This window comes from Pteronotus mesoamericanus, unplaced genomic scaffold (genome assembly GCF_021234165.1).
Source record: "Pteronotus mesoamericanus isolate MK-2021 breed Mesoamerican mustached bat unplaced genomic scaffold, CSHL_Meso_final scaffold_174, whole genome shotgun sequence".
In the NCBI taxonomy this organism is placed as follows: domain Eukaryota; kingdom Metazoa; phylum Chordata; class Mammalia; order Chiroptera; family Mormoopidae; genus Pteronotus; species Pteronotus mesoamericanus.
Window position 1 is genome coordinate 44,959,098 of NW_026555309.1, and position 27,857 is coordinate 44,986,954.

General features: G+C 57.0%; 1 protein-coding gene across 6 annotated transcripts in view; it reads right to left on the reverse strand.

Annotated features, from left to right (window-relative positions):
• The window catches only part of TRAPPC9 (trafficking protein particle complex subunit 9), a 258,056-nt gene that overhangs the window by 182,982 nt on the left and 47,217 nt on the right, over positions 1 to 27,857 (reverse strand). For all 6 annotated transcript variants that reach the window (XM_054590526.1, XM_054590529.1, XM_054590528.1 and 3 more), the window contains 5 exons: positions 14,458 to 14,584; positions 7,211 to 7,356; positions 3,722 to 3,807; positions 1,848 to 1,974; positions 974 to 1,106 (listed from right to left, as the gene is read on the reverse strand). In XM_054590526.1, the coding sequence (XP_054446501.1) occupies positions 974 to 1,106; positions 1,848 to 1,974; positions 3,722 to 3,807; positions 7,211 to 7,356; positions 14,458 to 14,584 (619 nt within the window). The remainder of the gene's footprint in view (positions 1 to 973; positions 1,107 to 1,847; positions 1,975 to 3,721; positions 3,808 to 7,210; positions 7,357 to 14,457; positions 14,585 to 27,857) is intronic.

Consider the following 27,857-nt stretch of genomic DNA (forward strand, 5'->3'; position numbering starts at 1 on the left):
CGGGCAGCTCCTCCCGGTGCCCCTCCCCGCCCCGCCGGAGTCCTGGCGGCTGCGTGCCTGACTGCCTGGCTCCCTGACGACGCCCGGCCACCCTGGGGCTGCCCATTAATTATGTGAGGGCTTTTCAGACGTTGCAGAAAATACTACCAAGGCACATTTTATAAAAACAGCCTAAAGAGTAAACATAAAGCATTCTCCTTAAGAGCAGATACTGAGACAATCTCAAATTCCAAGAGCAAGGAAATGCACGGTGATGTGATTTTGAGATACTTCTTACAATGTGCTTTATGAAGCCACTGAAATAAAAATTTTTATCCTATGTTATATGGTTATACAAAAAGTAACCTACGACACTACATGTAACGTAGTGTAATCCCAACTATTCTAACACATACAGGACTTGGCAAAAGTAGGTTCACAGTTGTGAGTACATGAAACACATTAGTATTTATTAATTACCGAATTATTTATTTGCATCACTTCCTATGGCCCCTGCTCCTGTTCCGGGTGATTCCCCCTGCAGGGTGCAGCCCTGGGAGCTCACCAGCTGTCCCGCCCCGTGCTTTCTTTCCTAAGGGCGCTCCCTGAAGGGGAGGGAGCACCAGCGAGCGTTGCAAGTAACCACCTCTGGGAAGACAGAGATCCCCTCACCCTCTCTGCTTTCCTGCAGCGTTACTTTCTAAAAGATAAGAGTTTTTCTTAACCCTCACTGTATAGTACAAAAATCATTACTTGACAGGCTAATTTCACACTTGTTCTGCTTTTCGTAAGGAACACTTCAACTCAGGTCCCATTCACGGTAAGCAAAGCACGTTGCCCTTTGTTATCCTGGAGAAAGCCCTCACCCATATCCTGGTTGTAAAAGTCACAGATTAACTCAGACTCCTGGTGCCATTAAAAAACATACACTACAGAGCCTTCTGCAGCGCCATCTGTCGTCAAAAGCAGACGCCTGCCCTCTGCACGCGCCTACCTGGGCAGCGACGTGCTGATCTGCAGCCGGGGCAGGGCAGGGACCACTTCGACTGTGGAGCCGCTGGTCTTTATTCCCGGGAGGCTGTCCAGCAAGCAGTCGCTGAAGACGCCGAAGACGGTGGTATGGTAGCCTGGGAAACAAGAGGAAAGCTTCAAACGCGGGACCAGCTTCAAGTCTCATGCTCATGCCTCAGGGGAGTGCGGGGGTCCCTCTCTGAGGACCCGAGAGGTGCGAGTCGGCCCCTCGCCTGCCAGTCTCACCCGCAGGCTCCAGGCTCAGCCCTGACCACGCAAGTCGCCTCCCATGGAGAGTGGAGCTGATCCCGGCCCTGCACTCCGACCTCACGGCTCCTGTATCCAGATGTGAGAGTCTCTCTGAACTGGAAACCTCTGCACGACCTCACAATTCTATCTCACCCTCCTCCAATGTGCTTTGCGAATGCATGTGTCACTCAGTGAGAATGAGAGCCAGTATTGCCTTCCAGGACACAACGGGACTTAAGTATTTGATAAATATCTCAAAATCTTCTGTTGAGATGAAAGTTCGAGACCCAATTATTGTTATCACTGCTATGTGATGTGGCAAATATCTGCTGGGCGTATAAAATAACTATAATTATAATTTAAGATAAGCTAATTTTCCATGCAGAAAAAGAAAAACACACTGGGTTAGAGAAGCACTTGGGACTGTTCAGGCAAAGCTTTAAAATGGCATTTGAGATTCTGAGAGAAGTGCTGCGAGCTAACTGTGTAACGAAATGAAACAATACCCAGAGGTGGGGACTGGGGTGCCAGGTGGCCTGGCACTCGGTGAGGCAGCACAACGGGCTGGCCGCCCTGCCCACCCTGAACCGGAAAGAAACTCCCCTCACCGTTGACAGTGATCGTTCCCGTTGTCTGGGGGACCCCAACGAGCGTCACAGGGTACAGACCAGACTCGGCCGGGAGGGAAAGCGCCGCCGGAAGAGACTCGAACTCCACTCCGCTCGTGAGGAGCCCCTAGAACAAGCAACGAGCCACATGAGCAAGCACCGCCCAGGCCCACAGCCACGGGTAGGTCCGAATGAGCCGAGGTCCAGCCGCTCGAGGGCAAGTTCCGGGACGGCCGGAGCGGAGGGGCTTCCGTGAAGCTGCAGGGAGACAGGCTCAACGTGCGATTCACATAAAACAGCCTCCAACAGGGGCACCGTGTTGAACAAGTCCCTCTTGATGTTAACCCTGATTGTTATTTTTTTTGATATTTGTCTGGCTTTGTTGTTTTACCAGAATGGGAATGTAAACAAAAAAGAGAAAAACATGAAGTGTGGAAATACACATCCATTAATATCCCCCGGTGCATCCATGAGTCAGCAGCTCATTTCAGGAAGGGCCAAGCTCTACGCTTGACAGTGGATGAGACAGGTTCCTGGCCGCTGGCAGCTGCCTCGCGGCTAGACACAGCGCAGGAGGTCAGCTAAGGGGACACATAACGGACGGGCTGCCCGGCGCAGTCAGAAAAAGAAACGAAAGGCGTAGGGACAGCTATGCACAGAAGACAACTCTGTGACCACAGAGAACCCCATGGAGCCCTGGCAGGAGTGGCTCAGTCAGTTGGAGGATCATCCCATAGACCAGAAGGTCACAGGTTCAATTCCTGGTCAGAGCACATACCCAGGTTGTAGATTCAATCCCCCGTCAGGGCACATATGAGAAGGCAACTGATCAATGTTTCTCTCTTCCCCCCACAACCGCCCCCCTTTTCTCTCTCTCTAAAAGCAATGAAACAAAATGTCCTCAGATGAGAACAAAAAAAATAAAAGAAAACTCTATGGAATCTACAGTGAAATTTAAAATAACAAGTGCATTTAGCAAAGTGGCAGGGTCAGCATTTAAAACACAAAAGCAAAGGTAATTCTATAAAAACCCAGCAAGAACGTGCTGACGTCATGAGCCAGGCACTCACACTGGAAGCGAGGACACAGGCCTGGCACGGAGGAAGGCAAGAAAGAGCCCGTGGCGACGGGTTAGAGTGGAGGAGGTACCACTGTAAAGTCAGGATGCATAAACGTGTGTGTGCTGTATATACGAGCATGAGTCTATATGCACGTGTGCGGAGGCATGCGCACGGGTACATACGGACATGCATGTCTACCTGTAGAGGCATGTGTAGTTTTCCTAACTCCGTCTACACAAAGCCCCCAAGAGACACGCCCGAGGGCATGAGCACACCTGTGCCCAGATTTTGAGCAGAAGAGTGAAATGGCCTGCTACGGTGGGCAGAGGTCATGGGCAGGCGTGGAAACAGAAACCGGGGACTGGAGAAGCAGGGCCCACGTGGTGACAGTGGTTTTGCCCTGGGGTCATCAGAATTAGCTCAGAGAGCCAGGACCCATCTTCTTCCCACAACAGACTCGGGCGAGGGCTCCAACAGACGCCACCACGAAGCCAGCCCTGCGCACCTGGCCCGGCCCCGCGTGCGGGTCAGCACCAACAGGCAGCTCAGGAGTGACGGCAGCGCACGGATTTTCCCTCTCACCCCAGGCTCCCCCTCAGCCCTCGTCGCCTCAGCGCCTCATAGAGACGCAGTGACCTACGATCATCTCAAGTCTCATATGCAATCACCTAAGCTCCACGTGTGTCCCAAAGGGGGCTCTTTGCCCAGTAATTCAAACGTCCCGAGTCCCAGGCACTAGAGACACAGGCACAACAACGTGGTCTTCACTCACAAAACACTTATAACCCTTGGCAAACGGCTGGCGAGACATACCATGTTTTCCACGCGGAGTTCGAACGGCATGGGGTTGTACACCATCAGCTGGACCTCACACACATCTCCTTGGACCCACTGGAAATCTGCAGACATACACACAACGGCCGAGTGTTAGCTGGGCTGCTCGTTTTGCGTGGTTTCAGGCTACGCCTCTGGCGATCCATGTGATTCACGTTTCCAGGGACGCAGGGGGCGCCACATTGTCATGAGAGAAAGAGTTCACAGCTGGCTGCCCACCAGCTTTCTCAGAAGCAGGGCAGGCCATCACCGCTACCTGGATGCTGTGTGGCAGGTGTTTCTTGCCATCCCCAGCAGGCTGACCGGTGCCATGAAGCCAAATGCAGCTCCACAAAACCAAAGTCAACCCAGACAGCACCAAGCCTGGCATGGAGCCAGAGGGCACACAGAGCCTCATGGGCCCGGGAGCTGGTACGGTCAGTTTTGAGCGGCGGACAGCTTGATTCCCCTCTCCTCCCCTCCCCGGCACAGTGGCTCCTCCTCCCTGACCCTCCCAGGTGGGCTGTATTCAGCACCTGCAGGAGACAGGATTCTGAGCCGACCCCGAGATCTCCCAGCCTGCTGCAGACGGCCGGTGGGACTCTCTACCCAAGTGTGAATATGAGGATTCAGCACATGTGATTAAGGCCTCCAATCAGTCGACTTTGAGTTCATCAAAAGGGATAGCAGCCGGGTGGGCCCGATCTAACCAGCTGAGGTCTTACAGGGACCATAGCCTACCCTTCCTGGAGGGAAAGACTCAAAGCAGGCGAGGGCCGCAGGGCAAGGCCACATGGCAAGGACCCCGGAGCAGCCTGTAGGTGCGGAGGATGGCCCTGGCTCACAGCTTGCAAGAGGACAGGAGTGTCGGTTGTACGACCACAGGGAAGGAATGACAAGCAACCTGAGGAAAGCCGGAAACAAATCTTCCCCAGTCCAGACAGGGACACGGCCCAGCAGGCACCCGGATTTCAGCCCGTGAGACCTGGAGCAGAGGGCCCAGCCTGCAAGTGCTGGGCTTCTGGCCCGCAGAAGCTGTGCGAGAGCTCATTTGTCTTGTTCTAAGTGTGAATTTAAAGCCACGAAGTGCGTAGCAGTTTGATTCAAAGTAAGAGAGAGCTGAGGCAGCGCCCCGGCATTCCCACAGCCCCTCCTGCCAGGACGAGGCCGACGGGGCGGGCCCTCCGCTTAACAGCATGTGTGGGGCACGGGTTGGGCGGGAGGCACTTCCAAGCGGGTCACCTAGAGCTCTTCCTGATGCCCTGGGGAGAGAGGGCGCGTCCTCCCCGCTGCTGCAAGGCAGACACTCCAGGCCCACACAGGGCGAGAGGCGCCTGCGACTCCCAGCCCGAGCGGGAGGCCGGCCCGGGGGTCTGAAGGTGGAGGCGTCTACAACAGGCCCAGACAAAACGGGCTTTTCCTGGAGTGGACACAGGGGTGCACGCGGGGGTGCCACGAGAGCCCGCTGCTCCCACAGGCCTTCTGCAGAGGCCCCGCCTGCCGCCCGCACTGGCAACAGGTGCCCTACAGAGACCGAGCCAAGCTCCTCCCGTGCTGCCCCAGCCTCCTGCCCCCGCCCCCATGGTCCTCTCACCGCTCCCCCACACCTCTCTGCCCCAGACCCCACCCTGCCGTGAGTGCCTCAAGGGGAGGCCCACGGAGGCCGCCTCCAGAGCACGTGACGCCCCTGACCCTGTCCCTGACAACAGCAGTCAGAGCCAGCCCTGCCGTCACAGTGGAGGAAAATGTCACTCGTTTTAACGCACTGCTGTGCCCAAAGCTAAGGAACTACCTTTTTCTCAGCCATGACCCAAAGCATTTCCCAGGGCTCTGGGAGGGCTCGCTCGTACTTGCAGGGCCCCAGGGTGCCGGAGGTGGGCCGCTGCACCCCCACCCCGGCTTCTGTCGGGGAGGAGGCGCTAATCTGCCCACTGGCCCTTGGCAGATCGGAGCCCACGGGAGCCCCTTGCTCGACCCTCTGTCCCGGAAACCGGGAAGGAGAGCAGCCGACGGCCGTCTGTCCCCTATCTGGGGCAGGCCCTCCCACTGCGCTGCTCTGACCATGGTGCTGTCACCCTGGGCTGCCAGCGTCCTTTGGTCACTCTTGGGTACAGGCTGGTCTCCACCTGTGCCACAGGCACACGTGAGGCAGGGAGCACCCAGCACGGCACATGCAGCCACCGCCCAACACCTTATCCCAAAGGCTGCCAGGCACTCTGGGAACATGTCTCACTCAACCCTCGCGAGACCCCTCTGCATCGGCTTCTCCCATCCCCACACTAAGCAGCACAACCGCCGCCGAGGGAGGTGTGACCACCTGTCTGAGGTAGCGCAGTGGGAGTGACAGCTGCAGGGCTGGGCCACAGCCGAGCGCCCCGACAGCCACGGCCACCGCACTGCCCCTGGGGCCGCCGTGCCCCACACCAAGCCTGGGGGCACACGAGGCCCTCACACCCACTGCGCGCCAGCGCAGGACGCGGGCTCAGCCCCCTTCGCACAGGGTCCACCTTGGGCGGCAGCAACACCGACAGCGTCAGACGGGGCGGCAAATCGGAGTGAACAGCCTCACGGGCTGCCCGCCAGGCTCTCCTCACAGCTCCGCCCTGGCCACACACGGAGATCCCTGTGTCGGGGCTGGAAGTTTAGGTTAAAGATACGTGGTTCCCAAACCTCCAGGCACGTCCCAGCTGACCAGGATACTGTCAAAAGCAGAGAAGCCACAGGATACACATTACATTTTCCCACCCGTGGGCATTCAACAAATAACGTGCACTTTGGCAGAAGCCTCTATTCTACCCCAGGAAAGACCTCGCGTCATCCACTGAGTTATCCTCAGCCCAGGCGAGAAGGTGCCTCTCGTTGTGATGAGGAGCCAGACCATGAAGGGAAATTCCCCGCGGGGGCTCCATGTCCCGGGCCTGGCGGGGGCCCGCACTCCCCGCCCCGGGGCCGCCAGTTTGGATCGGCCCTAAGTTTCCCGTCTGTAACTTGGGGCAGACTGCCCGCAGCCTCCTGCGTCATGAGGCCAAGCCCTCTGAAACAGACTGTTATTTTCACAAAAAGAAGCCCTAACAGTTTCCTGAGATGGTTGAGGCTTCCCGAGAGGGCAAACCAGGAAGGCAGAGCCGGCCTCCCGGGCGCTGACCTTCACCCCAGCCACACGGCCCCAAGGCCAAGGGCCCATGTTCATCCTTCTCCCACAACAAACCCTGAGCCTGAGGCAGCCTTTCCTTGTCTCCGACAGCTCAGGAGTCACGCCGGGCCCTGGGAATGCACCCTACTCTCCACTTCTCACCGTCAGTCCCGGCTAACAGAGGTCTTCTGGCTTCTACAACTTAACAAAAGTACCTCCTTTCGTGAACTGGATTTTTAAAACTCAGATCTACGGCAACTGCCCAAAGGCGGCAGCAAACCGGATAACTGAGAGGAGGGCCTGCACCACGTGGAGTATGCGCGCAGCCGCCAGAAAGCCAGGCTGGACGGCCCTACCGATCTTCTTGCTGCGCTCCTCCCCGCGGCTGTGGGCGATGATCGGCGAGTAGATGAACGGGCTCTTGGTGGACACATTCTGACCCAGCAGGCTTTTCATTTTCTGTGGCCGGAGGCTGGCAGGGAGGTTCAGCAGTTTCACACGCCTGTAGTTTCAAACAGAACAAAAATATGTCAACTGCCTTGTTAGCGTGGTTTCAGCGGAAATATCACAAAACAGCATGCGTTAGAAAAACAGTACATCAAACAGAAGATGAACCGGGGGAAGAAAAGCACCCAAACGTGGCGGACAAAGCAGCTGCTCATGCAGGGGCCGGGACGTCCCTGGGCCCGGCTGACACCTGACCTGCGCCCCTCGCCGTGCTGGGCCCTTGCGCCAATGCCCGGCAGTCCCCAAGCGCAGGCCCCTTGCCTGTGAAAGGCTCCCGGGCGGGCCGGCTGCTCTACTCAGGCTCCGCCTCACCCGTTCCCGCGGGGGCGCAGCCAACAGAGGGCAGCCCCAAGCGCTCAGACCCAGGGGCCACGCATGAAGGTTAGCGGTGCTGTCTGCTGTAAGGGAGCGACGGAGCTTCCGTCAGCGAGCCTGCAGCCCACGCTGCTTTCCCACCTACAATGGCTGCTCACCAATGCTCACACTCAGACCGACCAGCCTGCATTTTCTGAAGATCTACTCATCTGCAGGGCCTGAGCACCTTCCGCCCGTGCTGACCGCCGCGCGTGTAACATCTCAAACTCACCGCACCTGCCGGCCTCGGGCGCTGTTGCTACTGTCTCCGTGTTATCAGTGAGGAACCGACGCACAGAGATGAAGTGTGCTGCCCAAGTCCCACAGCCAGGAGCTGGCAACGAGGAACTGGCGATGGCAGGAGGCGCCACACCCCTAAACCACAGCACCTGGACCTCCCGTGCAAGCCGCGAGGCACGGCGGGGCTCGGATCTGGACTATTCCATGGCCCAAGAGTGAAACGGCGGGCAGGCGGGGGAGAGTGAAAGGCTTGGCAGCGACACTGCTGGCTGGGCCCTGCCTGTCCTCCCCCGGCCTCTGCGTAGGAAGGCGAGGCCAGGCGCTGGCCGCAGAGAGAGCGGCGTGCCAGCCAGCCCCGGGGCGCTCCCTCCAGTGCGAGGCAACCCGCAGAGCGGGCAGTGAGAAGGCAGACCAGAAGGTGGACGTGGCCTGGGTCACCCAGTGGCCTCAGGTGAGTCGCCCTGGAAAGCTGCCCGGCGCGCGTCGAACACTGTGTGTGCGGGACAGAGACCTTGTTGGTGTGGGGGTTAATTTTTCTGCACCAGCACAGGCTACCCTAGTCAAGGCCCCCTGAAGAATACCTCCAATCACCACCTCTCTCCGCCGAGGGCATCGCAGGCACCTGCGGCTGCCCAGTCCCAGCATAGGCCTGCACCCGCGGAGAGCCAAGTCACACGTGTGTTTCCCATCTGGCTCCACAATGACCCAGAGCAGGAGACGGCGCTGACAGACCACAGCCCTCTACCGAGAGGGCGTCCGTGCGCACTCCGCCTCCTTCATGGCGCCTGTGTCACGCAGGACCAGGGTCGCTTCGTGGCCATCTACCTGTGAGCTCCCCGAGGACAGGCGCCCAGGGACTGACCTGCCTCCAGTCCGGCGCCAAGTGCAGTTCTTTAACGCAGAGCTCTCAGTAAATGTTGAACGCATGAACTCCCCACAGCTGAACTTCAAAGTCAGCTTCCAACTCTTTCAGAACGAGACACACAAAGCTAAGCCCTCCATTACCAACAGCTGCAAACCCCAGCCCTTTGTGAACGTTCCAGGATGACCTGCCCAGGGACCACGATGAGCAAAGCATCATGCTGGCCGAGATGCCAGGCCCCGCGGACGTGTCGTGTCCACGCGCATCCAACCAAAGGGAGCCCTGCTCTTGGCTTTCCGTCCGCGGCAGAGAGGCCCGAGCCGGGGCGCAGACCTGACTGCAGTCCGGCCGGACCCGCCGCCCCACCTCCCGGACCCCAGCCTCTCCCCGTGTCAGACGGCAAAGGCGAAGGGTGCCTGACATGTTGTGCAGAGACGGGCGCCTTTCCCTGGTTCCGTTTCCTGGGAGCAAGGAGGTCCTCACAGTAGCAGCAACATCGACACCGACACCTCGTTCTGCACCGTCCTCGCTCCTCCTAAGGGGGGTGCAGAGCGGGGAGGAGAGCCAGGGCATGCACCGCTCGGCCCTTCTCTTGGGGCCACCCACGGGCCTGCCCTGTGCACCACGGAAGGGGGCCTGGCCGTTCACCGCCTCTGCCCCCTGCCCGAGGCAGGCATTTCTTCCTGCTGACGCCACACTCAAGCAGACAGGGAGTGGTCCCCAGTGGGATCCCCAGCCCTTCAGAGGCTACTCTGAGGAGCAAGTGAGTTCATACCTGTACGGCACCCATCACAGCACCCAACACAAAGCAGGTGCACAAAAGCCTTTCTCTTCCCCACCTTAAAACAGCACTCATTTGTGGGCACAGAGGACGCTGAGCTGGCTAGAGGAACCCACGATTCGGTCCCCACCCTGCCGCAAGCTGAGCTGCTGCTAAACCTCAGCTCAGACAAGGTCCACAAGAGCCGCGGGCATTTCTATTTGTAAGACAATTCCATTCTCCTGCAACACAAATAGCCTTCTGTCCACACAACAGTCACCACCTAAAAGGGAGGTGTTATCTGGGAGTCTGCAGAAACCACCTGCACAGGCACAGACTTTCCAGACCACAGGGAAGGCTTTAGAGTGTGTAAAGAAAGCCCAGCGTGGCTCCGTTGGGTGGGGTGCTGTCCCGTAAACCAAAAGGTCATAGGTTCGATTCCCAATCATTTGGTCCCCCATTGGGGCACTCGATGTTTCTCTCCCTCTCTCCCTCCCTTCCCCTCTCACTAAAATCAATTTTTAAAAAATATATAAAGGAATGCGGAGGGCATGGTCAGCCAGAGAAGTAACGCGACAGGCAATCACGATATTCATTCATAACCCAAAATTGAGCGCCAATGCCTTTTTATAAAATGTCCCCGGTGGACAGCTGCCCACTCTGACCTCAGGCACACAATCCCCGCAGCGTGAGTCGCCGCAGAACTAGTAACAGCACGTCTGCTCTATGCAGCCACTGGGAAAGCAGAACTCCGGGGGTTAGACGGCTAACACTGGGGCCGGGGGCCAGGGGCGCGGAGCGGGGGGAGGTAACTTCTAAGGATTCCACTTGGAGACTGGCCACATTTTAAAAACCTGACTTCTCAGTATCCTGTCCGCTAATCGGGACCATGCAAAGTCACAGCGCACTCATTAGAACAGTGACACAAACTAACTGGCAGAGAGGAGCGACTCACCCTTCTTCCTTGGTTTCCACCCACCGACCTTAGTAACAGCAGACACACCCCCAGGAGCCTGCTGGGGGGCCCTGCACAGGGGCAACGACTGAAACTGGCCACATCCGCCCCCTGTGGAGGCCGCCCCCTTCCAAGCCCAGGCAAGGCCGCAACGGATCAGCGATGCAGGCCACCCCGCCTGACGCTGCTGCGTCTGTTACTTTCCTCAAAAGGCTCCAAATTAAGAAATCCCCAGGGAGGTTGCAGGCTAGGCAATCGTACCAAGTGAGACAATATTCTGGACAACAGTGGGGCCCTGGTGGGGCCGCGCAGGCCGCAGACCGACTGGCGCTGAGGCGCTGGCTTTGCTCCGTTTCATTCACTGGGGAAAACTGCCCTGTGTGCCACGCCACGGAGCCCCTTTTTGAATAAACACCTGTAATCCTTCCTTAAACAGCACAATTAGCTCAAGAGTTTGCGCCTGAAAAGCACTGAAACCACTCCAAGCGACTGCAAGCCGGTTCTGACTGGAAGGTCTCAATCCTTATCAATAGAGGAGCCTCATTAACCCCAGAGCTCTCTGCTGGGCTGAAGCGGCTCAGGGTTGGTTCACTAAAAAAGAAAAACAGATCAGCCAGGCCCTGCCCCCCACCCAACACCAAAGACAGGCCCCTGGTCGTCCGTGAAGGGGGTCTCCCGTCCGCCCAATTCCCCTTCAGTAATTCACAACTGGCTGTGAGCGAGTTACCCACGTGATGACCTGGGGTGTGTTGTTCCAGGGTCAGCTTTTCGGCACACAATTATCTGCGGGGAGCTCCGCAGGGGAGGAAGCGGCATTACTTGGTGCTTCAGCTGGACAGCCTCCCGCGCAGACTCCGGAGAGATGAGCTGGGCGTGGGCCCCACAGCCTCTTGGCCCTGGGCTCGCGCCGGCCGCCACTAGACCCCAGCACCACCCCGGGACGGCACATCTTAGGCACCTGACAAATCGATTCACTGAGCTTAAGGCTGAAGCAGGGATGGGACAGCCCTGGCCACGGGCTCGGGTAGCCAGAGCTTTGTCCCGTAAGCTGAAAGGGTGCGGGCTTGAGACCCAGTCAGGGCACAGGCCTAGGCTGCACGTTCGATCCCCAGTCAGTGTTTCTCACATCTCTCTCTCTCTCTGTCTCTCTCTCTCTGTCAAATCAATAACCATATCCTTGGATGAGGATTTTAAAAAAAAAATAAAAAAGTCCTCACTCAGCAGGTAAAAACGGCTCCAACCATATATTCTAAAACCAAAATCATAATTATAAAACAACACTGACATTAAATTAATTAAAGTCAAAACAATTCTACACAGCAGGTCTGACCATTTAGTCACAGACGCCGACATTTTTCAACCAACTCACTCTGTAACACACATCGGGAGCTCTGCTCTCCAAATGTGCGTGTTACTGAGCTCTTCCTAGGGCTACAGAGAGTGACGTGCAATGTCTGGCTTGAATTGTTTTTTTTAACTGATGAAGGCCATGTCTCCAGGCACAGGTCCTTGCCACACCTGGTTGATACACTGGAATGGACTTGCATCCCAGGAAAACCAGTGGCCGCTGCCGTGGAAGCTCCCGGGCCCTCTGCAGCAGGAGACGGAACACCGGTCTGTTAAGAGGGTGGCAGCCACACCCCCCTCCTCCGGTGAACACTCAGCCGTTCCGCACAAACCCACGGGGCACCATCCACTGCAGCCGCGGGCGGCACGCAGCTGCGCGGTCGGCCCGCGGCCGCAGCACAGAACTCCCAGCACCGCCCCGCCAGCCTCAGAGCACAGCCTCCAGCCCGCTGCTGCTGGGCTCCAGCCAGAGCTTGCCTGAGCGAAGGCCCGGCGCGAAGGCGTGCTCGGTGCGCAAGCGTTCTCCTCGGCGTGGCTGGACAACACGGCTGTCACAGCCCGTCTCTGTCAGCGCTGGCGACTGCAGGACACCGTATGCCAGCGGCTGGCACTGTTCGGAGCGCGGTGGGGCGCCACTCCGCCGATTCCCTTCAACACTGAAAACAAGGCTCCCCGCCGAGAGGGAAGAGCCCCGGGAGCCTCGGCGAGGGTCATGCCCCCAGCGGCGCCTCTGCTCACGGAGCCCTTCCCACGCTTCCCTCGTGATTCACATGTGCGGGCGCACCCCGCCGAGCCCAGGGCGGCAACAGGAAACACGGGCTCCAAGGAGAGAGAGACCAATGTCACACAATTAACTGCCAAAAGAGAATCTGAACGTGAGACTACTGAACAAAACCCTATGGTTTTCCCCATTTTACATGAAGGGTGTTTCCTAGTGCTCGGCATAAACCAGACACACCCATAAATTTTAGTCCTTGCCCTTCCTTCCTGACACCTCACAGGATGTTCCGCATGAGCATCCCTCACACATAATCATGGCAGAGAGCATCTCAGAGGAGGAAACAGCACGCAGTACGTTGTAGAAGGATGACCCACGGTGTGACTTTGGACAAAAAAGACCTTGCTTTGACAAGGAGAAAGGAGGGTGAGCAAGGCTGAAGAAATGGAGCAAGGACATCATATTTGTCTCATTCTTTATACTGTCGAATGGCAACGACTCGGGAGAACAGCACAAAGCCAGGCTGTCTGGGTGTGACCGTTGATCCGGGGTAAAACCACGGAGCCATTCATCAGTGAGAACAGGGGCACAGAGGCAAAGGGTCAGTCCCCTGCGCCAGAGGGTGTCACGAGCCTGGGAGGACAAAACGCGGCCCAGGGCTAAGGATGCACGCCCTCCGGGGCCGCCGGCCCAAGGTCAGGGCAGCACTCCGCCGGGGCTGCGGTGGGGGACCCCGGCTCCGCGGCCCCCAGCAGGTGCCGCAGGGACCTGCATGTGCCCTGCTCTCGGGTGAGCGGTCAGGGGCGACTCGGGTCTGCGCCCGTGACTCCCGAGGCCATGCAGGCAGAGGGACACCAGCAAAAGAGGCCTGAGGGACAGGAGCTTCCAGCGTCCCCCTCAGCCGTGAGCAAGGCCCCTGCTCTCCTTCCCAGGGCACGGGCCGAGCCGCCACTGCAGCCACGCTGAGACTAGAGCCAGCGCTGCCGGGACAGAGCCGAGAGAGGGGGAGAAGCGGCATCCCGACGAGGCAGTCTGGGCCCGCCGCCAGCCCTTCCTGAATCCCTCCCCTGGGCTTTCCGGCTGCACGTGCCATAAACTCCCTTTCTACCTCTGATGGTCTAGTGCAGGTGTCCTGTCAAGTGCTGGGCACAGAACCCTAACGCACACCCCTGTTCGCTCATTCGGCACCCACGCACACGCCCGCTCTTCCAGGGCGCGCGTCGAAGAGAAGGGCCCACACTGTTGACAAAGACACATAACCCACTTCTCTAAGTGCAACGGAAGAAGGACATGGAAGCACCGACTTCTATCCCCGTGCCCACCTCCCTTACAGGGACGGGAGACCTAAACACCTATTCTCAGCCTCTCTTGTGGAGTGAGTCTCAAAGCATGAGTCAAACAAAGCCAGGGAGGGGAGCGATGAATTCTGGGGACCGGGGGGGGGGAGGTGCTGAGCCTGAGCAAAGGCATCAAAATGCACGCTATGTCCAAGGGGTCACAGCCGTTCCTGAGTCACAGGGCTACCCGGTCTAAGAGCATGGGACACTTCAGGAAGTTTGTGAGCAGAAGAGATGAGGCAGGAGAGCAGCCACGACGCAGGCAGACGCAGGTTGGTGTCCGGCTCCACCACGGGACAGCTAGGTAACCCTTGCGGTCATGTGACATCACACGTGACCCCCCCCATCTGCAGAAGACCCGCCTACACCTCCTAGGACTCCTGCTGAGACTGGAGGAGGTAAGGGACAGGTGCACAGCCAACGGCAAACGGAAGCTTTTCAAAGACCTATATTCATGCTCAGACCGAAGGACTACGTCCCAGCATGAAGGGCATGGCCGGCACTCGGGCCGCACCTGTCTCACCTGACGATGGGCAGTTTGGTGAGGGGCACGGGCGGCAGGGTGAGGCCGTCGGGCAGCGTGATGAGCTCCATCGTCCCCGGGCACTTGGACGTAGAGCTCTCCAGGCTTTGAGTCACGTCTTTCTTTTCTGAAGAGAGAACAAAAACAAAATAAAAGTTAATTAAACAAAAGTAAAAGTGGGAAAATTTTATTTTATTTTATACTTTATTTTTTTTTTTATTTTATAAAAATAAAATTCTTAAGCCAATCCCCAACAGTTGGGTTAGTCCAATCTTCTGACAGCAGTGAAAGGACAGTGAGCACAAGGGGCCAGAAGAAAGTAGCAGCTTCACTCAATTTATGTGAATAATCACCAGCGGCCGCTCCACTTAAGGGCCTGTGGACAGGAAGGAAATTAAGTTACTATCTTCTAGGAGATTTCATTTTCCAAGAGAACAAATCCTTCCTAAATTCCAAAGAAGTCAGTAGGCAGGCAGGATGCAGAATCGGTATACTTCATCCCGTAACAGATGTTTTTCTATCAATTACAAGGTACAAAGCAAAATGCCAGGTCCCACCCAAGGAGTCTGCAGTCCACCTGTATGAGGATACGGAAGAGAACAATTACAAGTCCCCATCTGTGACGCCGGAACAGAGCTCTGGGGAGCGACTGTTTCCCCACCCCACCCCCGTCCGCTCCCGGAGGAGGGAGGAGCAGAGGGCGCAGGCGACCAGAGGCAGCCGGCGCGGGTCTCCGCGGGCTCTGGACCCCCGCTCGCAGGCCGCTCCTCGGCACACCCGAAAGCGCACGTTCCACTCTGAACCCTGCCACACCCCCAGGAAGGCGGGCATCCCTGTGCCCAGGTGGCAAATGACAAGGCCAAGACCCAGCGAATCAGATGGCTCGTGAAGACCCTGAGGGGCCCTGAGCCCAAGGTCCAGTCGCTGCGCCTGTCACCAAGCAACTTAAAAGAACCAGGGAGAGTTGGGAACGGGGGACAGGGGCAGGTGAGGTGTGCCCGCCTCTGGGCTCTGTGTGCTCTGTCATTGCAGGCAGGCCGAGGCGGGGGCCTGGCGTGAAGAGGAACAGGAACACAGCGTGGGGCATGGGGGAGGCCCGCAGCGATGCTGTTGGGTCGAACACAGGGCTCCATCTTCCCCCAACTTGTCACGTGACCACCGTGGAAGCCATCCAACCTCTGGGAGGCTCACTCCCCCATCTGAAGATTAGAAAGGGTGGAACGAGACAGCACCTTAGGGCCAGGGGCTGGCCGCGGTGAGCTCCGAGTGCAGTGAACCGACCAAGACTGTCATCATCACCAGGCCTCCTGAGGGAAGCGTGAGGAGGCACTAAGAGAAGGGGCCCATGTGCCGGGGGCCACATGCTCCGAGACTGCTGGCCCGACGATGCCCCATGAGGACCCCGCCGACCTCAGCACAGGTGCCAATGGGCAAACCGCCGCCGGGGGAGCTTTCCGGGTCTAAGCTCAGTCTCTAGGGAGCAGGGGACAGAAAACCACCAGAATCGTTCTGGGTACAACGCAGTAACGTCCATTACAGCACAAACCAACATGAAGAATCAGACCGTCTGCAGCTGCCAGCTGAGAAGCCTCCCCCGGGGCTCCCGCTGCCAGCGAGCCTCTGCTGACCGGCCCAGTGCGGGCGCGGCCCGTGCTCCCAGCCCACCCGCTGTGGTGGGGACGGAAACGGACCCTGGGGCGCCAAATGCCGCACACGAAACCGCCTGAGGAGGACAGGCCCGCACGGCGCCCTGTGCATCCATAACGGCCCTTCTGCAGAGAAAGCCGCGCACACGGTGGGGGCACCTGCTCATTTCAGGGGTGACCCCGGGCATGAAACCGGCACATCACAGGGTCTCAGCCTGTCCACTCCCGCTTCTTCTCAGGGGTGATCTCAGACAACCGTGGGCGCGCCAAGTCCATTAGGACATTGTGAGCGCATAGAGGACAGAAAGGGGAGCACGTCCCTCCCCCCAGATCTGAAACAAAACCATGGATGAAGGGGCAGGAAAGGAAGACAGAGAACAACGCGCAGGTGGGGCCCAATGCTCCTCAAATGAAAGTGCCCCTGGAAATAGAATCCACAGTTGGTCTCGGGGTCGTTTTCTCAGGGTAATACTGTGGATCTTTCAGCATCACAATGCAGAGATCTCAGGGGGTTCCCAACAAGCAGCCCCCCTTGTCCACTAAGCTTCTAAATAAGTTGAAAACAAAACGAAGAAAGGATCGGGATGAAATTCTGTCTTTATTCCTGACACAGACCAGGCTGAAGGACGTGACATGTTTCCTTAGGAAGTGCGACTCCTTGGGGACACCAAGAGTCGGGCAGAGATCCCGCCCCAGACACAGGCCGGCCGACCTGGCAGCGCCCCTGCCCACCCGGAGGCCGCGGCCCGTCAGCTGGAGCCCAGGCGAGTGCTCAGGCTCTCCGAGCTCCCAGAGAGGTGACCGGAGACAACCAGAGGCCCCGAGGACAGCGCTCTGGGACACGCAGAGAGGAAGCGCAGGGAGAAAAGAAGGAACCAGTGAGTGCGTGAGTTTGAAATCCCAGGTCAATGACACTCCCAAAGCCAAAAGTGGGCTTTTCTGGAAAGATGAGAAACGAGGCTGAGTGTGACAGAAAGCTCAGTGAGGATGCAAACCAAGACCCCATCGCCACACTTGCCATCTTCAAACGAAACCAGCGAAAGAAGAAAACCTTGCCCTCGGCAACAGTGCAGATGGAGCTGGAGAACACTGCGCTAAGTGAAGTAAGCCAGTCCGAGGAAGGCAGGCACCACCTGATCTCACACACACGTGGAGTCTAACGAACGCACCGCACTGACGAGGAAAACGGAGACGGGCTCGTGGCGAGCAGACAACAGCGGGCGGGGGCGCAGGCTGGGGGCGCCGCCAAAAGGACAGCAACTTGGCGGCAGCAGTGGGGAGGCGGGTGTAAGGGGACGAAATGGTAATGGAAAAAATACAGTAAAGATTACATTTTAAAAATAAAGAAACTAGTGGACGCAGGAACCCACCACCAAGAAAGTCAAAGCTGGGTGGGAACCGAGGCGGTGGCAGCCGCTCCCCAGAGTGAGAGACGTTCGCCGTGCACACTGGCAGCGGCACGCAGGCCGCACAGCCTTATGGAGCATTTGCGTGTCCCTGGGGCTGAGGCACGGCCACCAGCCCTGCAGTGGGGAGGGCACTCAGTACCTGGGACACGGGGCCTCCCGTGAGCTCGCGCCGCCATCCGCCAGGCTTCCCGGGCCAGCGCTCGCCGGCCCACGGAGCAGCGACCCCCTTTGGCGGGAAGGCACCCCTGCTGCAGGCAGGGAGTCGGGGCTCACAGAGGTCACGGGAGCCCCTGGGGCATTCAGATCACAGCCACTCGCACAGCGCACGGCATGAATACAGACTATGTTCATATCCACGCTGAGACCTACAAGCTCAGACCCCCCACCGCTGCCCCCACGCTGCCCCAGAATATGAAACGACAGAAGAGAACACAGCCCGCCAGGTAAACGTCTCAGAGCAACAAAAATCAGCTCGGGTTTCTTCACTCTGCAAACACCTCAGGCGGCACAGTGGTCCAGCCAGGAGGCTTGAAACCACCACGCGCCACCACCACGCGGATTAATGACCAGCCACAGCAGCGGGGTGTGGAGGGAGGGGGGGACTAGGCCCTATCAGGTACCTGGGACAGGAGCGTCTCCCTGCCAGAAGGGGGACAGACGGCCGCGCGCAGCGAGCCGCGTGCCTGCCTCTGAGGCTGCGCTCCACACCCGAGTCTCCTTGGCTCACACAGGACGCCCCGGAGGCCTGGACCGCGATCCCTCAGGTGCACCGCGAGATTGAGTATTTTTCCTTGTTCTCTCCAAGTACATAAACATGTTCCACCTAAATGAAAGGCAATTATTTCAAGCCATCAGCTTATTGTATGTAAAACACTACCTGGAAGATATTTAAATATCTCCAGAGATCTGAATATAACCCCCAGAAGGGGAAGTTATCTGAAGAAGGAAGACTTAATACATAATTAGAAAGAATCTGCATATCCAATTATGAAGTAATGGTTAGATAAGATACGGCACAGCAACATAATGCAAATTTATGCAGCCACTGAAAACGACATTTATAAAGAGTCTGCAATAATATGGAAAATGTCTGTTATGTTCTGTGGAGAATCAGGATGCAAAATTATATTTATGAAATAAACTCAATTTTAAAATAATCCAATTTTTAAAAGAATAGAACACCACACCAAAGAAACACACCACAATGCCAACACAGTTTGCCCACACAAGGTTATGCATAATTTTTTCCTCTGTTTATGTTTTCTAAGATTTCTAAAAGGAACATACATTATTTTTTAAATATATTTTATTGCTTATGCTATTACAGTTGTCCCAATGGTTCCCCCTTTGCCCCCCTCCACCCAGGACCCCCCGCCTCCAGCAGTCCCTGTCCCCCGAGTTCATGTCCATGGGTCGTGCATGTGGGTTCTTTGGCTACGCCATTTCCTGTGCTGTCCTTAACATCTTCCTGGCTGTTCCATACCTACCAATTACGCTTCTTAATCCCTGAGCCTTTTTTCCCACTCTCCCCTCCTCCCCCTCCCAGCTGATAACCCTCCAAATGATCTCCGAATCTACGATTCTGTTCCTGTTCTAGCTGTTTGCTTAGTATGCTTTTTTGGATTCAGTTGTTGATAGTTGTACATTTGTTGCTATTTTAATGTTCATAGTTTTGACTTTTTTTTCCTTAAATAAGACCCTTTAACATTTCATGTAAGAATGGCTTGGTGATGATGAACTCTTTTAGTTTTACCTTGTCTGGGAAGCGCCTTATCTGCCCTTCCATTCTAAATGACAGCTTTGCTGGATAGAGCAATCTAGGTTGTAGGTTCTTGCTTTTCATCACTTTGAATACTTCTGGCCAGTCCCTTCTTGCCTGAAAAGTTTCTCTTGAGAAATCAGCTGATAGTCTTACGGGAACTCCTTTGTGAGTAACTCTCTGCTTTCCTCTTGCTGCTTTTAAGATTCTCTCTTTATCTTTAACCTTTGGCATTTTAATTATGATGTGTCTTGGTGTGGTCCTCTTTGGGTCCAACTTGTTTGGAACTTTCTGTGCTTCCTGGACTTGTATGTCTATTTCCTTTGCCAAATTGTGGAAGTTTTCTTTATTTTTTCCAACAAGTTTTCAATTTCTTGCTCTTCCTCTTCTCCTTCTGGCACCCCTATGATTCGGATGTTGGTACGTTTGGAAATGTCCCAGAGGCTCCTTACACTATCCTTGTTTTTTCTGAATTTTTTTCTTTTTGCTGCTTTGATTGAGTGCTTATTTCTTCCCTATGTTCCAAACTGTTGATTTGAATCCCGGCTTCCTCTCCTCCACTGATGGTTCCCTGTGGATTTTTCTTTATTTCACGTCATGTAACCTACACTTCTTCCTTTATTTTGTTGCCATACTCAGTCATTTCTGCGAGTACCCTAATCACCAGTGTTTTGAACTCTACATCTGATAGGTTGGTTATCTGTTTGAATAAGTTTTTCTGGGGTTTTGTTCTGTTCTTTCATTTGGAGCATTTCTTTATCTCCTCAACTTGGCAGCCTCCCTGTGTTTGTTTCTGTGTATTAGGTAGAGCTGCTTTGACTCCTTGTCTGAGTAGCGTGGCCTAATGCAGAAAAGGCACCTGTAAATGGTGTGGGGCGGAGCCTTGGGTAATGGCCAGGGCGGGGCAAGCCGCTTCCCGGCTTTGTGGTTCCGTGCGGGAGGAGGGCTTGGAGAGGGGACAGGGCCGCTGCCTGGCTTCTGGAGGTTTGCCCAGCACTCGCCCCCTTTCCAGTCGCGTCGCGCACTTCCCACATGTGACGGGCGCCCTTCCAGCTGTTGCCCTGGTGGTGAATCCCACAGTGGGGGGGTTGGTGTACATTCTAAATCCATGTGGGCCCTTTAAGCAGAGTCTCCTGAAAATCCGGCAGCTTCTCCCACGACCACAACCCCCACTGGTTTTCACAGCCAGAAGCCATGGGGAACTCTCCTTCCGGTGCCGGAACCCTGGGCTGTGCCGTCTGGCCTGGGGCTCGGATCGCTCGTTCCCAAGGGACCCCTCCCGATTTTTATCCCACACATGAAGGTGGGGCTGCCCGTCCGCTGCCGCCGCCTCACCACACCGCACCATCTCCGCGCCTCCACCCCTCACCCACTGAACCAATGGGGCTTCTTCAAATTCTCAGTTGTCGGGCTTCCATACAGCTCGATTTTCTGATGGTTCCGGGTGTTACCTGTCTTGAAATCTAGCTGTAATTCCTTCTGTGGTTGCACAAGGAGACGAAGCATGTCTACCTATGCCTCCACCTTGGCCGGAATCCTCACATATTCTGTAAGGAGCACATGTTATTTATATAATAAAAATAATTTCAAAGACACTGAGGAACAGAACTTGCAAAACAGTTTGATAAAAGAAAATCGGGGTTTATGAGTGTTTCACGTGAGTAAAGACACAGCCCCCTGACATGCCAGAGGGGGACGGACCCTGAGGCCCCCCCACGGCCGAGGGACCGTGCGCCGAAGGGGCGGCTGCAGTCCTCACGCCGCTGTGCTGGGCAGCGCTGCGGAGCAACAGCTGTGGTGGCGACTGACGTTGAATGAGGACCTACTGTGTGCTGGCACTGCGCCAGGCCCTTGACATGCATCGTCTCATTAAATAGTCCCCGAACTCATGTGAGCTGCCACTCCTGTCCCTTCTTCACAGGTGAGCAAACAGAAGCTGAAAGCTCTTACCCTCAGTCCACCGTGCCTCCCCCTCGCGAGGCTCAGCCGCAGCCCTTTCTCCTAAAACTGTCACACGCTTCACTCAGCTTTCCCCTGACCCACCAGCACGGAGTATCTGCCCTGCCCCAGGAGGACACCCCCCTCGGACGCTCCACTGGGCGCCGGCCTCTTCAAGGACAACGTGCTCCCCCAGTTCACAGCCCCCCCTGTGCCTGCCGCATGGGTCGCAGGTCACACGTACCAAGGCGTCATTTGGAAGGGCAATGTTCAACTAATTCAGCTCCACCCAGATTGGCTGCCTTTTGGGTGAAAGCACTGTCCAAAGGGATGAAAGACAGAAGGCGAGTACGACCCGGCCCTGGCCCCAGGGAGCCCGTCACCGAGTGAGGACACCAGGAAGGGAGATGACCCTGCGGACACAACGGAACGGCACGGAGCTGAGAACCAAGCGGGGTGGTGAGCGGGCGAAGAGGAGGGACCCGCACCTGCTTAATAACGTGGGAGACAGGAGACAAGGACAGAGCGCGCTGCAGTCGGGACAGCACGAAGACCGCCGGGTCGGCGTGCAGACCCGCCAGAGAGGCCACCTACGGGAAGTGCGGAGCACGGGCGGGGCGGGGGTGGGGGCCGGTGCGCGGTTAGGCCAGACGACAGTGGCTCGAAGCACGGTTTTCCCTGCGATGGAGCGGGGACTGTCCTGGAGGGGGGAGGCCCTTCAGGAACAGAGGACGGGGCTGTGCCTGCGTTTCAGGGAGACGGTCCTGGCTTCCGTGTGAGGAAGGGACCGGAAGGAGCACAGCCAGGGGCCAGGGCCTGAGGCCCAGCGTCTCCGCACCCGTCCCAGAACGAGGTGTGGAGAGTCATGACGTGGAAGAGAGAAGAGGAGCCCGTGTGAGAAAAACTCACGCATTGGAATGGAGGCAGGGCATGTGCAAGCGGCGAGCAGTATACACAGGACTCCAATGACTCCAAAAGTCTTCAGCTTCCAATAAGAAGGTGATGACACCCTCAAGAAAAAGAAAATTAATTCAACTGAGGATACGGTGACTTCAGGATCCAATGACATTCAGGGGACATGCCCAGCCTTCATTTGGAAATTGAAGGAAATATAACTGTGGAAAACCATGAGCAATTTTTATTAAAGAAAGTCTACTCTGAATATACCAAGAGCTTAACTCATAACACGCCCCCCATACATCTTCACAGAACTTCTTAAATGTAGGCCCTCGCTAACACAGTTTATAATTTCTGCTTTTTAATAACCTTGTCTTTCTTAACTCAAACAATCGCTTTTATGTAACACCGATTCCGTTATTTTTTGGAAACCAAAAGCTTCTCTCCCGGCTGCTCAGGCTTCTTCCCTGAGGAGAAGTGTGTGCGTGAAACAAACGTGCTTCTAAGCCCCATCCCTGAGGTGGCATCACTTAGCATTTAAAGTGAACAGCCTTTTTTTAGTTTCGTGATTTTTCATCTGTCCTCACCCAAGGGCGTCTTCTCCCTGCTGGTAGGGAGAGAGGGAGTGAGAGAGGAACACCGACCGCCACCCCCAAGGCATGGCCAGGCAGGGAACGGCCCGCGGCCCCGGTGGCTGCCCGGACCGCAGCCTGAGCGGGCGGCCTGTCGGTCTCTGGGACGACGCTCCAGCCAATGGCGCCACACCGGCCACGGCAAAAGTAGAAAACCTTTTTGATCTTTTAACATAACGACCACAAGTTACAATGTAACAAAAGATTCTGTTCAATAGCCATCTCCAACGTTGCCGGGGCAGCGAGGCCGGTCCTGACCGCCTCAGGCCACCCCACCTTCTGCGCTGCAGCTGTGACCGTGGAGGTGGAACTGGGGACCAAGACAGGCAGGTGAAAATGAGGACCGTAGGACACACTCAGAAGATGCATAACGTCCCTCAATGGCTGCCCCACTCCGCGCGGAGACACAGTAAAATGAGAGGCCGAGGACCCACCCCACCCAGGCAATGACAATGGTGGCCTTCTCGCTCATCGCACAGCGTCTCTGGGCTGAGCAGCCAATTAACGAGCTGATGACACGATGGAGGAGAAGCTGAATACTTTAAATCTGACATTTTCTATCTCATCCAATCCTTGTCTTTCAACCAAATGACTGCTGCCTTTCAGCTGAGAGGGATCCACTGGCCTAGGGACAAACTGGAGGCGTGGTGTCTCGCACTGTTGCAATCTGGGCAGAAGGTGGGTGAGGAAGGGCGCCTGGCGACGGGGAGGCGCCGGAGGGCGTGCTCTGCGTTCCAGGCCGGGTCGGGCCGGGTCGGGGCCGGGTCGGGGCCGGGTCAGGCCGGGCGGTGGAAGGATGGCGCTCAGTTCGGCAGGCAGCAAGCAAGCCAAGAAGACACAGGACACTGCTCCACACTGAAGAGTGCACACCGCGCGGACTCCCCCGTGGCCAGCGGAGACGGGGTCCCTCAGGAAGCTATAGAACAGCCTCTTTCATGCCCCCCCGGGATGTGGCATTTGGTTCCCTAAAAACTTGGCAAATCGGCATTTTCCCATAACCAGTAAGCCCACTAACACACACATCTGGGACACACTGATGGCTTTCCTCCCCTCACTGGTTTACGGGCCGGCTTCCCCCCAAGAGGGCCTCTCACCAGCAGGCCGCACTGCGCAGCGTTTACCTCCCCACGGAAGAGGGGTTCGAGCTTCCCTTCCTCTTTGCGGGGCTTGTCCAACCGCTCCGGACTGTTTCTGAACAAACAACAGGCGCTGCACGGACTGCCGTGGGAAGGAGTCACGCCCTTTACCGAAGAGCCCCCCAGGGCTCCCCCAGCCACGTGCTTCTCCTCCCTTTGCCCACCCCCAGGAGAAAAGTGAAACACAACCAATCAAAACTCCAAAGAAACCACACGTGCCACCTGCAGGAAAAATGCAAGAGGAAAGAAAGCACGTCAGGAATAGAAAAGAGTAAGCAAAATATGACGTGCTGCCTTCGAATTTAAAAGCTATGGCCCTCGCTGCCCCAGAGCCTACGCTGCAGCCCCGCGCGCTGTGCCGCCTGGAGCTCAAGGAGAAGGCGCGCCGAGGCCTGCGCGCGCTCAGTGACAAGGTGAAGCGAAAAACATATATTAAAATACCCAGGATTATTTTACAAAGTGCGTTGTAATTCACAGGAAGCGTCTGACTGCGGGGAGCGAGGGCGCGGGGTGGACCGTGGCCGGGGGGGCCGGGGTGGGGGCGCCGCACACCCATTTTGAGCCTCACCGGACCCTGCAGGCCAGCACCTGCCGCCCGTGCTCCGTGGAGGGGGCTTCGGCAGACTCCGCCCTCACATCAGCCTCCTGGGACGCTTCTCAGTAAAAGCACTTCACCAAAAAAAAAAAAAAAGTCACTTCCTGTCCGAGCCCCAGAGGCCGAGCTGTGTGTGACCGTTTCCTCCCCGGGCTCCATGCGGCACAGACATGCCCCCCTGGCTCTCCCTGGATACTCCCCTGGGAGTGTGAAAACAAACAAATAAATGATGCGTAAGTAAGTAAATACACAGCGTCTCACGAGCCCCATCACCGAGGTGGCACGACTCCCGGTCTTGCCTGACTCAGCACATGCGTGACCCCACTGACCATGGGGAATCTCCTCGGGCGGCAGGCCACAAGTTCGACTTGGGAAAAACCGCTCCCCACGTGACAGGGGCCTCTCGAGGACACGGCAACCCCTCTGTGGTGACTGGGGGGCTCTGCGCGTCCCCTCCCGACCAAACGAATGACAGAGGAGGCGGGACGGGGCTGGCGGCACCAGCTGCGCACCCCGCTGGCAACCGCCCTTAGCAGCCCCTCCCAGCCCGCCTGGCCCCTGGGCTGGTCCCCCCAGGGCCGTGTGACATGCGGACGGGCTTCGGGGAGAGGAAGCGGGAGCCGGAACCATCAGGGAGCGAGGAGAACTGGCCGTGTTGGCACACGACTGCCACGCTGTCCAGGCAGCAGCTTCCATTTTTGCCCTGTCTCCCAAGTCCAAACGGACCCAACTCCGTGTCTCTGGTTCATGCCCGACCCCAGGACGAAGGACGAGGTGACCTGACAAGCACGCTGACGACGCCCCTTGCCTCGCGTGCGGGACACCCTGCTCCTCAGCACGGAGGGCGCCGGCAGCCCGCCCAGCTGCGACCTGCCAACCCCAGGCCCCCCGGGTTTGTAGGTCCCTGTGTCACAGGGGGCGTCTGGAAGGCCTCACACAAAGGAGCCCTCAGGCCCCACTGTGACTCCGCCCCGCAGCCCTGCCTGGCTCCCCGCCATGAGCCTCGAGGCCAGGCCGAGGCAGCTCTAGGCGCTGCCTGCTTCCAGCGCGGCATCCACCTCAGGAGAGCTGGGCATCCACCTACGTGTTGGGGGGTGGGGGGGCGGATGAAGAGGCCTCCTCCTGTGTGACTGTTCACCCCTCCCTCGTCCCTCACCCTCCGCACAGCACTGCCCAAAACCTTGAGATGCGTCCTTCATGAGCCCTGCAGTCCGCTGTGATCGCTCTCACAACTCAAAAACCTACCTACTTCAGGGTAAAGCCCTACGTGTTTCAAGGAAATGGTGATTCCATTTCTTCTCACCCTCTTCACAAGTCACTCTCAATCGAAAAGCATCCCATAATCTCAGGTCCACAGTTTCCAAGCAGCAGAGAAGGACGGGGACAGCGTGGTAGGGGATTGCTCCTGCCCAGCTGGTCTACATCGGCGCCTTCGGGCATGCAAACCAGAGAGCAAAACGCAGAGTTGTTCCTGGCATTACAACAAGCAGCAGAGAACCAAATATGCTAGAGAGACCGAAGGGAGGGAGGGGAGGGAGCAGACGGAGGGGAGGGAGGAGGGGAGGGGAGAGGAGAAAGCTTCTCTCAATGGGGAGGGTCTGCCTCCTGAAAGCAGCCAGTGGTTCCGATGTGAAACCTTCCCGGTTGTGTCCGGCTGTCCTGGCTAAAACGACAAGTCCCAGAATCCCCTTCCCCGCGCAGCTCTGAGTCACCAGTGTGCATGGGACCTGAAGACACAGGGACCGGCGGCCTCAGTGCTCAGGCCTCGCTGGAGGGGCAGTGCCCCCACTGCCCCCCACCCCGGCCTCCCCACCCCTGGCCCAGGCGGTGCCGCATCAACCGCCGGCCTCTCCTGCAGGAACCCCGCTGCAGCCACCGAGGCTGGGGATGCGGGCGGCTGAGAGGCCGGCCTGGCTCAGCCTGGAGGGCTCCGGCTTGTCCTTGCCGCCTTCCCACTCTCCGTCCCTCCCCGGCGGGCGGCCGGGTGCCTGCCTGAGGGATTCAGGGCCCCACAGCACAGCCCGAAACGGCCGCTCCCACGCAAATGCGCAGCCCAGTCCCTATCACAGACGGCGTGTGCGCAGGGGTGTGTGTGGGCGCACAAAGCCTCTCCTTGGCCAAACCGCAGGCGGGCTCCTCCGAGCCCTTTGACTGGGATCAGTTCTACAGGAGCCGCGGCCCCCACCACCCTTGATATTGAATCACCCGCTGCACCTGCTCAAGCGCCTCACCCCCGCCCTTGAGGGCTGAGTCCTTGGCCTGCCTCCACACAGACCCTGTCGGGACAGCTCGGCCAGAACCCCCCCTGCCCCCCCCCGCCCCTGCCGTCTCCTCTCAGTAACTTTCCATCCTCGCCTCCCTCCCTCTGCTGCTGGCGCCAAATCCCCACTCATCCTTGCTGTGCTGGGGGCTGAGCTCAGTCTCTGGCCCCGACAGCAGCAGCCTGAGTCCAGTGCCCTCACCACGCTGGCAAGCATGGGGGGACCCCTCTGTGACAGCGCGGCTGTCAACGCCACGCACGGGTGCGTTCTGCACCCTGCCCAATATGGCGGTTCTGACGGCTGCACCCTTTCCAAAGCGGCACTTCTTCCTTTCCCACGGACAACACCCTCTGCAGGGGAAGGCTGTTCTGAACTGGTGTCCAAGTTCAATGAGTGGTTTCTTTTTTCCTTTAAAGAAATGAAACATGGCCTGAGCCCTTGTGGAAGACGCATGCTCTTCCCCATGTGTCCTGAAAACTAAATCTATCCATGGGGGGGTGGGGCACAGAAGGATTAGTTGGGCTGTATTGTCTCTGCTGACCCATTTTTTTAAATGTGAACAAATGACAGGGTCATCTCAGGTAAAACACTATTTAAATGCACCTTCAAAACTAAGGCTGGTCCGAAGTGAATCATCTGTAATGTAAACATGCTGCTCCGAGTTCCAGCAATAGTTTCAAATTTCAAGTTAAGGAGACTTATCATAGTGTTCAAAGAGCTTTTCCTGACCCCTCCAGCTTTATTCCAGAAACAAGCAGAGCACTTTGGGGGGTGCCTCCCCCCAGGTACATGACGCACAGAGCGTAGTTCACACCAGCTATACCCATAGCTTTGGACTGGGGCTATGAGCTGGGTTCTGGACTTGGCTTTGCCCTTAGTAACTAAAAGGACTTTGGGCAAACTACTTAATTAGCAGCTCGAGGCACAACAGGCCTCTCAGCACAGTGGCCAGGACACTACCTGCCTTCCTCATTGGACAGGAAAGCCATCAGAAGGCTGTACAAGAGTTTACATAAAAGAGATACAATTAGTAAACAAACAGGGAGGGAAAACACCGGGGCCTTGCAAGTTACTGAGAAGATACAAAGTAAAGCAGTCAGCCAACATTGTGTATACATTATATTAGC